This window comes from Lagenorhynchus albirostris, chromosome 3 (assembly GCF_949774975.1).
Source record: "Lagenorhynchus albirostris chromosome 3, mLagAlb1.1, whole genome shotgun sequence".
NCBI lineage: Eukaryota > Metazoa > Chordata > Mammalia > Artiodactyla > Delphinidae > Lagenorhynchus > Lagenorhynchus albirostris.
The window spans coordinates 57,736,464-57,749,310 of NC_083097.1; the positions used below are offsets into that span (position 1 = coordinate 57,736,464).

Sequence of the window (12,847 nt, forward strand, 5' to 3'; positions counted from 1 at the left end):
CCCCACGTGAAGCTGTCACACAAATTACTTGCTTAATCCTCACAACACACCTGTTAACGTGTACTTAGGTTATAGAGCCTTAATATTAAAACAGAATGGTGTCACGTTGTAGGGAAGCTGGAACCCTTTAGAGTTCTCCACCCATTCCCTGATAGAGATTTGTGAGTTAAAACTCATACAGGCGGATGGTTTGAATGTGCATCTACATATGGATTTATTCTTTGGTCTTTTCTCTAGCTCAGTGATCCTCAAATTTTAATATTTATAAAAATTAAAGTTTAGTTATAGATCTGAAAATTTCTGCACGCCCTAATTTATGAGAGACTTAAGGGAGTTTCAAGAGTAATTCTGACAGCACACAATTTCTGCTTTACCCCCTGGCTTTAAAACCTAATCCCTACATAAGAAACACTATATAGATGTTCATTGAGCAATAATCTGTTTTACCCTTTGTTGTTGTTATTGTTAGTGTGCATATTATTGAACCCTATTACTTACTGATGTTTTCTCTGATATAAACTTTTTTCCTGTCTAGTAGGTCTCAAGTTCAGCCCATTGGTTGAATGTCTTTGCTTTTTCCTTTGGGTTATGAAACACTGTTACATTAAATGCGTAGTATAAATGGCATAGATCGGAATGATATTCAAAACGACAGAAGAACCAATAAATCAGAATGGACATCAGCTGTAAATAACTGGTATAGTTTTTTTTGGTGTAAAGCAGCTGAATGTCAGCCCTAGTTATGGAAATCTAGGTGAGACACAGAGTTTAGGACAAAGTGGGAGTTCTGGGGACAGTCTTTGAAGATACAAGGTAATTGGACTTACTCTGCTCTAGCCACATTCTGATTTTAATGGTTTTATTCTGTTGCCATATTTTCTCAGCGTTTAAATGAAATACATTTGAGTCCATATATATATATATATATATATTTTTTTTTTTTTTTTTTCGTTCTGAACCTCAGTGAATACTACAGCACTTCCATCTACGTCAAGTAGTTAAAATTATACTTGACTGGACATTATGTGGAGGCAAACTGTGTCTTTATATGTTCTAAAATACATTAAAAATGCAAAACTTCCCAAACCAAAGATGAAGTTAGGATACAATTTCTGTTTGGAAATACTTTGAGTGAGAGAAATATTGCTTTAATAATGTGAATCATACATTTAAAGAGAGTACGAACAGCCTGATTGATAAACTGAAATGAGGAAGAGGATTGCTGAATTTGTGCCATGAAAACAAAACTCAAAATCTGGATACAAATCACAAAGTTCGCTATATCAGTGTAGTATAGTTACATCATTTCTTTTACTGTTCCTGTGTCCATTTGAATAGCAAGGACAAAATGATGAGTCCAAAATCTGCATATCAAAAATAATTTCTAGCAATATCTGGAAAGAATTTTATCTAATTTTCTTCATCTCCTTCAACCTGGCACAGAAGCCTGAAAAGATTGCTAGCTTGTTTATGATGTTTTCCGTAAATTTTCAAGGTTATCAGCCTATCTAATGAGGAAACTCACATGACAAAAACTACTTTGAAAATTACTCTGTCAGGTAAACTACTTTGAAAAAACATTAATTTGGACATCATTTCAAGTCTACATAATTCAGTACAAAGAATCCCTGTCTACTCTTTATCAAAAAAACTCCAAATTTTACCATATTTTACTCTATTATTCTAAGTATGTGTTGTGTGTATGTACATGCAAATGCTTATGATATGTATATAAATAGTAAACATTTGGGAGTAAATTGAAAATATGGTGTCCCGTTACCCCTCAATCTTTCATGGTGTATTTTCCTAAAAGCATGGATATTCTCTTACTTAAGCACATATGGTTACCAAAATCAGGAAATCATCATTGACACAGTACTATTAGCTGTCTACAGACCTTATTCAATTTTAGTCAATTGTCCCAATAATGTTCCTTGTAGCAAAAGAAAATTCAATAACATATCTTGCATTTAGTTGTTGTGTCTCTTTAGTCTCCTTTAAGCTGGGACAGTTCCTTAGTCTTTGTCTTTTATGACATTGATAATTTTGAAGAATACAGACCAGGTTGTTGTTTGTTTTCTTATTTTGTTTTTTGCTATACTGTCCTTTAATTTTGGTTTGACTTATATTTCCTTATGATTAGATTCAGGTTATGTGTGATTGGCAGGAATATTACAGAGGTGATGTCATGTTCTTCTCAGTGCATTGTATCAGGAGGCACATGACAATAATTTGTCCCATTACTGGTGATATCTTTGATCTATCAAGTTTCTTTTCAGTAAAATTACTATTTTTTTAAAAAAATTATTGTGTATCTTGTGAGGAGTTAGTTTGAGTCTTTGTACATATCCAGTTACTGATTTGACTCTCACTCACTAGCATTCCTTGATTGTTTTTGCCTTAGTAAATTATTATTATGATGGTGGTTGATTTAGGGCCCTGCATTTCCCCCTTTGCTTCTTTTCCCCTTCAGCGTCTTATTTCTAAATGGTGTTACTGTCTTCGTTTTTACTGTCTTCTCCCCCAGAAGTGATGCCTTTTGATGACCACCACCTCAGATCACCAGTACTTTTAAGCCCCTTCCTTAGAGCAAGCGCTTTGATCGACTGGGATTTTTTTTTTCACACGGTCCAGAGGAAGCTGTACTTTCTCTTCCTGGTGATGATTTTAGATCAGTCTTAGGCCCTGCACTAGCTCCCTGCTCTCCCTACCATGCAGATTTTTCCAGACTGCCCTTACTCTATGCAAAGGCTTATGGCAAGTATATGACAGGTTTCTTGCTGAGATTTGATGTTTATTATTTACAGGTAATTTAAAGTTTGGGGCATTGTCTGTCTTCTAGTTATGCTAAATCCATATGTCTTATGTAGCTTTATTTGGTTTTCTTCTTGTTTGGGAGACTCAGATTTATGTGACCACCACTAACTTAGTTACCCAGATTCCTATAAACTATTTTATAAGCTAAAATGCCTACTCTTTAGTTTTTCTCTTAGGTATTTAAAACATTTCCCCTCTTTTGAGTCAGTGGTTCATAAAATGCTAAAAGCATAGTCAGTTTCTGGTTTTGTAATAAAGTTTATAAAATGTTCAGTCTTCATCCTTTTGTGAATTATGGGACAGCAACCATGTGAACAAAAATATATCATGTAAGAATTCTCTGCTTACATAAAGCAAAACAAGAACAAACAAAAAAGGATAAATAAGTTGGAAGGTTTTTAAATTATGAAAACTTTATTCTTTGCTCAGCAACTATTTTTCTTTCAACTACCAGGTTGGTGATTTGGATATTAACTATATTAATATAGAGGGAATCACTGAAAACACTTGCCTTGAATCCATGGACTCTACTCTGGGGCCTCAGAACAGCAAGCCCATCCTTCCTACTGAAACCAGCGCTAGCACGTACCCCCCAAATGAGAACACAGAAGTCCCATCACACACCGAAGCCCAACCGTCTTTGATGTCACCATCTAGTTCATACGCTTCCAGTTTGAATCTTTCTTTTGGTCTTCATGGATTTGAAAAGGAACAAAGTCATCTAAAGAAAAGAAGGTAAGGTACTACATTCTAGAGGGAAAATGTAGAAAATCAAAGAACCTTGTAGCAGGACTTAGAAAATTCTATTTTCTTATTGTTATTGTCCCCACCGTTTTTATTTCTACATCAAAATTTGCCCCCTTCTAGGTTCTTATATTCCTCGACTTGAAAGTAAGATACATAAGAAAAGTGACAAAAATATAAAAGAGGAAAACCACGAGATACCATTTAATACTTACTAGATAAGCAGAAATTTTAAAGTGTAACACCATATTTTGGTGAAAATGCATACAATAGAAACTCCTGTGTACAGTTCATAGGAGTGAAAATTGTATAATAACTTTGGAAAACACTTTGGCATTTCCTTATAAAGTTGCATACGCATATATGTTATGACCCAGCAGTTTTACTTCTGTGTCCTAAGAGACATATGTAAGACTATTTATTGCAGTAGGAAATAGCCCAAATGGTGGGGAATGAATAGATAAATTACACTATAGTTACACAATGTAATACCGTACTATAGTGAATATGAATCAACTACGACTACATCTACATGCATAATCATATGCAACTTAGAAACATGAAGTGGAACAAAAAAGGAGCCACAAAATACTTCAGTTAGATTTCACTTTTATAAAATGCAAAAGCAAACAATCTGTTAATATAGGGCATGTATAATGTGCTTAAGCAATAAAGAAATCACAAATGAGAATGAAGAGGATAAAAATCCCCCAATTTAAGATAGTTGTAACATTGAGTAGGCAAGGTAGAGAATGAGAAGGAATAAAACAATGGTGTGGCCAATGTTCGTTTCAAGTTGAGTGGGCTCATGGGTGTTTGTTTTATTTTTATGCTCTGTAACTTATAGTTACCTTACACTGTTTCTTGTATGTGTAAAAATGTCACTAAAACAATAGTTTTATTGTATAGGATATAACTGTACATATTTATATATATGTGTGTGTGTATGTGTGTGTGTGACCCTGTACCTTTGTATTCACGTCTTATCCATTCGTACTGTTGTCTGTTTTCTTTAGGGAATATGCCCATTTTTACTGGTTTCGTTTTATCCTTCTCTCTACTTTCCTTAGGAAATAGCTTGTTTTCTCCTCATGCCTTAGACCTCTGATTATATGTCTAGTTTTACACATAAAATTATGAATCAAAATGAAAATAGAATGCACACACATGTGTGTGTATATAAATATTTATCTGAATGAATATTCTACAGAGGCTTAATCAGAAAGGAGTGAAAGGGAGGGGAAGCAGCAGTCACTGGGTGCCAATCACTGGGCTCCACTTTGCACTGATATACAATAACTTGAGGTTATAAAACTTTAACAGATATCGGTACCAAGAGTAATGTCTGGTGCATAAATAATAAAAGGTTTTCTCTAGATTTTTATTGTGTGAATTATGGCTTTAAAGATACTTGCATGGTCATGGCTGCAAATTGAACTGATCGGACATTTTGGGCTCTCCACAAATCTGCTTGGGACAAGAGGCTGACGGTCAAGGCAAGATTCTCCAGAGCTCTGCAGAGACAGATTGAACCATGTGATTAATGCATTCTGGCAGGACCTTTAAGATCTGTTGAGTTTGTGACCCAGATCTCAAGAGGTGAATAAGCTCTTTATAGGAGCTTCTCTAGCAAAAAGGAGGAAAAGCCACAGATGGGCTCTCTGTACTGCATATGCAAATATTCACAGGATATCTAAATTGTATCTTCTGATCATGGTCTTCTCTGGGACATTTAAACATCTCACTGCTGCAGATGGATTTGAATATAAGAAAAACTGTCCAGTTTGAGTAAAGGTAATTTGAAGCCTCTGTAAAAATGTCATAGCTCAGGTGTGGGGGGAGGGAATAAGGAGAGGATGATGATGTCTTATGAGAAAATGGTCCCTTCTGAATTTACCTCCTGTACATTCCATCTCCTCTGAAAAATAAAGGAGTGAGGAGAAAGGACTTGAGTTCCCCAGAAAGCTCCATCTTGGCCCTGGCATGGCCGTGGGACCCTCCCTTCAGTGGGTGTCATGGTGGAAGACAAGGAACAATTGATAATGAACCCAAAGTGAAATGCACCCAATTCATTAATAAGTGAATTTATTCCCAGAGGCTGGGAACTTCTCATGAAGGAGAAATTTTGGGGCTCACAATAAAAACTGAGGGGAGAATAAGCAATGCAACATTTATCTTTAAAAATTATGTAACAAAAATTTGGTGATAAAAGACAAGTGTTTGTTTTAAAACTTACATTTTTTAAACCTTTTTTGTCTTACAAAGAATTCTTGAAAGAAAAAAAGAATTTCTTTTTCGTTTTAAAAAGAAATCCTTGTAATACCATGAACCTTCCCCTCACACACACACATAAAATTTAAACAAATGTTACATTCCACGTGTTATTTTATACATTCTGCTTTTTTCTATTCTATACTATTTGAAAAGAAAATGCTGGTCACAACCTATTGAATCTATTTCATATCCCACTAATGGGGTTTTGAAAAATGGTTATAAAATGAGAAACCTAGCGGTAATCCTGAAGACTATTATTATTCTAAATAATATTATTTGATACCAAATATCTTAGTTTAATAGCTTAACAAAGGAAAATAGTAGCCCAGTTGGAATGAATAGAAAAAGGAATGTTTTAAAGTATACTATAAAGAATAAAATAAAATACTTCTAGGGTGTATTCATAGTGATGGAGAAATGCTGTATATAACTGGAAAGGCTTGTGTTAAAACACGATATTCTCGTAGGCAGCCAACCATTTGAACTAATTTTCATTAGTATGGCGATCACAAGTTGAAAGACAAATGCAGAGGCACAAGACATCAGCAAATCTCCCCTCCACTCCCACCCCGGGTCTCTTTCTGATCATCACTGAACTAAGGAACCTATATAGCACCTTAAAATACTTGTAGTTACATTACTGTAATACTCAACGCATCAGCATTCACCAGAAAGGTTTTCTTAACTAAGCTTTAGTTTTTTTTTTTATGAGAAATAACTTTATGCTCTCCACCATCTTTAGGAGTTGAATTAAAGTGTGAAGTCCACCTCCAATTTGTCCTCTCCTCCTCAAGGTCAAGGTGGAGGCCCTCAATGAGTTCTCCAAGGAGAAAACCCCACGTTGGAAATCCTCAGTGGTGACGATCATGGCCTTTACTGCTGGGTTTGCTGGTGCCCAGGAGGGACCCTGAAATAGCTCAAGGATTAGAGATGAGTCTGAGTATTTGGATTAGAGACATATATGGTAGGATCTCTGTTCCAAATGCCATATAATTTATTAAGTTGAGATTCAGTGGCCATTAAATAGCCTATGGTTTTTTAAGGAAAATAACCAAATTTGAAGTCTGTTTCTTTGTGTTTCAAAATCAAGATGGTTTATTGTGTTGTTATTAAAATTTTAACTCCAGAATTGTAACAACCAAAGAAAAAATACATTTAAAAATGCACTGTGCATTAACATGCCTGTGGAAGCCCTCGGCCTCAAAGTTTGAGTGGTTTAAAATGTAGATGGATGGAAGGAGCCAGGAATGTGCAAGGTCAAATTCTCGCCTTTTAATTTTATGGTTATCAAAGTTAAATGAGGAAAGAAAAGCAGTAGATAAGCAGAATCACCACCTGTTTCTGACATGTAAGTTTCATGGGAATCATTTTTTTAAATCTCTAAAAATGATAATTGAATGTGACATATTTGGAACCTCACTTGACCCGTGCCTGACCCATTTCTTGACACCAACTCTGGGATGAGATCTTTGCACGTCTCTCCTTGTTTTCTTACGTGTGCCTCCACCCTCCTGTGTTGTCCAAGGGTGAAAGAGGGAATGCCACGTGGTATTTTTCACATGCAAATTGCCCCAAAGGCCCTCCCCTGCCCCCCCCCACCCCTGACAGCTCAGTGGCTCTGTTTTGTCTGTGTTTTTAATATTTGAAGGGTAGCTATTTGAGGCTTGTAATAATTATATTTACAAAGCAAAAATCGTGAGGATAGTACTAACTTGAACCAGCTTTCGTTTCTTAGAGCACTTGAAGTGGCTTTTGCTAGGTTGAAATGTTCATTTGGGGAAACATAAAATCTTGTTTAAAAAGAGGCTATTTGGGGGGAGAAAAAAACAATAAAAATCACTTAAGCATGAATTTTGTTAGATATTAAACGGGTGCCCATTGCAGCTGACGCCAATGAGAAAATCTGAATTCAGAGAAATAGAAACCCATGGCTCGGGACTTCCCCAGTGGCACAAGTGGTTAAGAATCCGCCTGCCAGTGCAGGGGACACAGGTTTGAGTCCTGGTCCGGGAAGATCCCACATGCCATGGAGCAACTAAGTCTGTGCGCCACAACTACTGAGCCTGCATGCCACAACTACTGAAGCCAGCACGCCTAGAGCCTGTGCTCCACAACAAGAGAAGCCACTGCAGTGAGAAGCCCATGCACCACAAGGAAGAGTAGCCCCCGCTCGCTGCAGCTAGAGAAAGCCCACGTGCAGCAACAAAGACCCAACGCAGCCCCCCCCCAAAAAAAAAAAAAGAAAAAGAAACCCATGGCTCTGTCTTACTTGGTGATTTAGTTGTTTGTTTACTTTGTGCTCCATCCAGTTCCAGCCTTGATGCCCTGGATGCTGACAGTGAAGGAGAGGGGCATTCCGAGCGGTCGCGCATTTGCTACACTCCAGTGTCTCAGAGTTCCTCGAGAACTGGCATTCCTAGCGGGGATGAATTGGACTCTTTTGAGACCAACACTGAACCAGATTTTAATATCTCCAGGACTGAATCACTTTCTTTATCAAGTAGCCTGCAGCTGAAGGTATTCTTATTGGTATTAATTTGGTTTATTGTAAGCCTGAAAAATATGTTGTCTAAATCCACCCATCTCTGAAAGACAAATTATGTTATGGTCACATGTGTAAACTTTTTTTTTTTGAAGACCCGTGAGCTGCCTGAGCTTGCCTTTTTACTCTCTCCCACTCTAATGTGTATAGTCCTTACTTACAATGGCTGATTTGTTTTCACGAATCACCACCAATACAGTAATCTTTCACATACTTGGAAAATTTTACCATTTTATACTGTGATTTCTGCCATCACCCCTTAAGCAATGGGAGAAAAGCTGGTAGTATGAAGTGAGTTTAAGTGATCAAACTTGTTTTGCACACATAAAATTTTAGTTGGCACTGGTGTTAAGGTAAATAATATTGCTAAGGCAGAGGTGACATTTGTTGAGTGTTCCTGGCTGCAAGGACTCATCTGGAACACCAGATGTCTCCTTTGTCAGTTTTTCCATAGGAGACAGCTTTTCTGTCATTGGCATTTTTGCATTGGAATTTCATTTTGTTGTGGTTTTTAAAAAGACTAAACTCTTCCAGTCTTGCAGAGAAAGCCCTTTTCTGTTTGGACCTATGTTTTCTTTTTGATTTCTGTTGTCCACTTGTTTTCTTTTTCAATCGAGTTTACTACTATAAAACAATGTGTGCTGTGCCCAAACGTCTCATACCACAAACATATGGTGGTTATGGTAATGCTTTATTTTTGTAGTGTTCTCTACAATATACAAAACATGCTTTTATGTAAAATGTTTAATTTTCTCATAACTCACCTAGGATATAAGGGAGTACTTTTATTTTAATTTTTGATCAGTTGAAGTTCTGGAGAGATTAGATGTCCACATTGCCCAAGCTTGGTGATAGAGTCAGAACTCAAATCTAGGCCTCCTGACCCCGGATCCTGAATCCTCTTCCCTCAGCTCTGAGTCCTGTGGAGCTGTCATAATCTTCTGAACCTAAAGGTCATGTGATATTTCTGGATAATAAGAAATAGGTATGGTTGTTAATGTAGCTGCTTCTCAGATTTGCATTTTGAATGGAACTGTGAAAAATTCATCATTACTTGGAATGAAAAGTGATTCTTTGTGAAACAGTTCCATGCTGTTCACTTTTAAGAAGAATCTGTCCTCTAAAATATGTCTTGCCTTGCCTCTGTAATTACCCTGTGTAAATTTGCCAAAGAATTCTGGATAATTTTCAAAGTCCTGTTATGAAAAATGATTACCATGCATGACTTAAAGGCAGAGGGTGGTACTTGGCTAGGGCCCTTTGTGGCCAACTCACTGTTAGGGTTATAGGACAACTCGGGTTGGCCTTTCTGACATCCAGGCCCACTGGGTCTTTCCCAATAAGTAAGTCAGGGAGCCATGGCTTAAGACCTTTTGAAGCAGGATCAGGCTTCTGTTTTCAACTTTCCTCCAGGCTCTTCAACTAAACCGTAAGCCTAGGGCAACCATGTGCTTTCACTTAGAGAGAAAAAGGGAACAGTGCTTATGAGAAGGACAGTTGCTGATGGCTTAAGTTTAGTAACACATTTTGCACCACTTTCTTTCACCTGTAACCTTAAGTGGTATCTTAAAAATGGATGGGGGTGGGCATCAATCCTAAGGCCACTAGGCCTCTGTTGGATGGGATTTGGGTGCCATAAATGGCTTTAGTGGCATTCTATTGTATATTCATTTAAATTTTCTAGAACATGTAAGAAAAGCATTTTTTAAATTATCTATCCAGCTTGCATTTTTCATGTATGTTGCCAATATAATAATAGAAATAATAGGTAATTGGGAAAGCAGGAAAAAAATAGCAGGTCATTTAAAAGAAATAAAGTTGAACATATAAAAATAAGTGATAATTCAAGCAAAATCCCAGGAAGTGCTGGATGGAAGGTCTGTTGAAAGATGAGCACAGACTAGAAGGATTTGTGTAATGACCTGATGCATTCTTTCCTGGAGGCTGCAGCTAACATTACAAATTTAAATAGCCATTAGGAACTTTTAAAAACTTGTCATTTTAGGTGACTGTTCCTCTACCTTCTAATAATTATGTATAGAGATCTCAGTTAATATGGAATTTTGCTTAAATGCTACAGTTTAAAGTAACAAAAATAAGTGACAACTCGGGTTAAAAAAAAAAGTCAAACTCGTTGAATACGCAGAGAAAGTCATGTGACTTGATTTTTCACTTTTAACCAACATGGTTGGAATGTCATGATTGTATCCTAAAGTATATAGGAAATATAGAAACTATTCCCAAAAGCTCAAGTTTACTAAAGCATTAAAAAGACAATAACATTTTTAAAGTTGTGAGAGGCAAACAGAAACAAATCATTAATAAGATTACCTCAGAAATGTTCAAGTTGAATCCTTTTTGTAAAGGTTCTGATTTTGATGATGAACACATACTTTCAAGTCTTCCACAGAATTTTTTTTAAACTTCCTTATGATTTCTTTTAGGAATCATTGTTTTCTGGAGTCCGCTCACGTTCTTATTCCTGCTCATCACCCAAAATTTCTTTAGGAAAAACTCGATTGATCCGTGACTTTACAGTGTGCAATTCAGCTGAAGGTAAGCATTAGTTACCATTTGGCTGTGAAAGCATTCTTTTCTAGAGTGGATTTTCAGTTAGTAAAAGTGCATAAAGTATGTAAGAGCAGCAGGCTAGTATTTTCAATTTCATTTTCACTATTGATTTTTCTAAGCTTAGCAAAATCCTTTTCTCATTGGATATCAGACAAGGTATAAATTTGATTTTGATGAAATCACAGATGTGTACACACCTCTCTTTTGCCTTATTTTTTTTGAATAAAATGTTTTCCTCAAGGACAGTGTAAACTATGATTTATTCTAGGTTCTTTATTGTGAGGGCTTTAGAGAATTTTATTTAAGGAAGTTATAAAAGTTACTTTTGTCCTACATATAAATTGCTGAAATAATCCAATTCCTCACAGTTGCAAAAGCATTGCAAAATGGATTGTCTTCATTTCTTTATTTAACAAGGGACTTTAGAAAGTTAAAATAACACAACATACTTGAAACACAAGTAAATATACCTCAAACATTTTTTGTGGCCTATGTAAGCAATCAGAAATACAACTTTTATACAATAAAATTTTAATTGAAATATAGTATACCTACAGAAAGGGGTGCATGTTATAAGCACGTAGCTTGATGAATTTTCAAAAGTGAATTGAGATCAATAAATAGAACAATTGTGGCAACTCAGAGCTGCCCTTGTAGTCCTTCTTAGCCGCTACCCCAATTTTCAACTTAATTCTGGAATGTAATTATTTAACACTTTCTGTGTACCATTTGTTATGTAATAATTACATTTAAAGCTGTATTTGGAAGTATTAAGGTCAATCTGTAATACATAGCATTGTAACAAATTTTTTGTCAATGTATTAGGTAATGCCTTTTTTGTCTGTTATCCTTAAGAGCCTTAGAAGACTCAGAAACTGAGAGATGTGCTTAAGTATTCCCAATTTCCCAGCATAGAATATTTAAAATAGGATTTATTTTACTCCTTCTTTTCCTTTCCTTTTTTCTTATTCTTGCTTTGTTACATTGCCATTCTTTTGCATCCTTATGCCATGTGGAACAACAGTGAAAGCATAATCTTTGTGCTTGGACCTGCCATCCTAAAGCAATGTCTAATGTATGGAGATGTTCAATCAATATTTGTTGAATGAATGTAGCAGACAAAATACATAAAATACAAAAGAAGTGCTCCAAGGCATTTTTTTTTTCCTTTTTCTTTCTGGGATGTCTTTTTGGAGAATGAGAAAACAGGACTGATAATAAATGTCAGTTTTGATTTTTAGAATGGGAAGATGGACAGAAAGGACCAAGAGAAAGAAAGGAGACAACTACCTTGAGGGGACAGGAGTAGAAGAGGATTGAATTTGCCCTGGATGTTTTTTCAATACCATAAGTCTTTCTAGGATCTCCAGGTCTCCCTAACCTTAGTTTAGGTTGGGATTCCTTTTAATGGCAGCTTTGACACCTTTTCACTGATAGTCTTAGAGATGGTGAATTAACTTTGTACTGTAACTATTTGGAAAACACTTTTAAGTCTTCTGTGCAGTGTGCAAAATGGTGCCTTTGCCTTTATATCTGTAGTATCTCTGATTATTAAATTCCGACAGTTCTGATGTTTGAAATCTCAGACGACTGAGAGAAAAATGGATAGTTTATAAGGGGAAAGAGCCCTGATTTATGAATTCTTTAATGAATAAGGGAGGGTATTTTTGCTTTACATACATTCCTTAAATCTTCGCGTTTGAATTAGAAAGAGTAAAAAGCTGAAATCAATTCCTTTGTTTTTTCTGTGAATAAAAGCTTGTCTTTAGACAGTATGTTTAAAAATAGGGCTATTGGATGAAGTTTGACACTCTCCAAGAGGTAAGTATTACAAACAGGCAATTTAGGTTGAGGCTACACACTAAATGTACAAAAATTCCAATGGATATTCCTCTATGG

At 36.0% G+C, this 12,847-nt stretch overlaps 1 protein-coding gene across 1 annotated transcript in view; it reads left to right on the forward strand.

Moving 5' to 3' along the window:
• Positions 1-12,847, forward strand: part of ARHGEF28 (Rho guanine nucleotide exchange factor 28) — a 310,128-nt gene that overhangs the window by 196,798 nt on the left and 100,483 nt on the right. Inside the window, 3 exon segments of the mRNA XM_060143115.1 lie at positions 3,272-3,552; positions 8,145-8,352; positions 10,822-10,933. Coding sequence (XP_059999098.1) covers positions 3,272-3,552; positions 8,145-8,352; positions 10,822-10,933 — 601 coding nt within the window.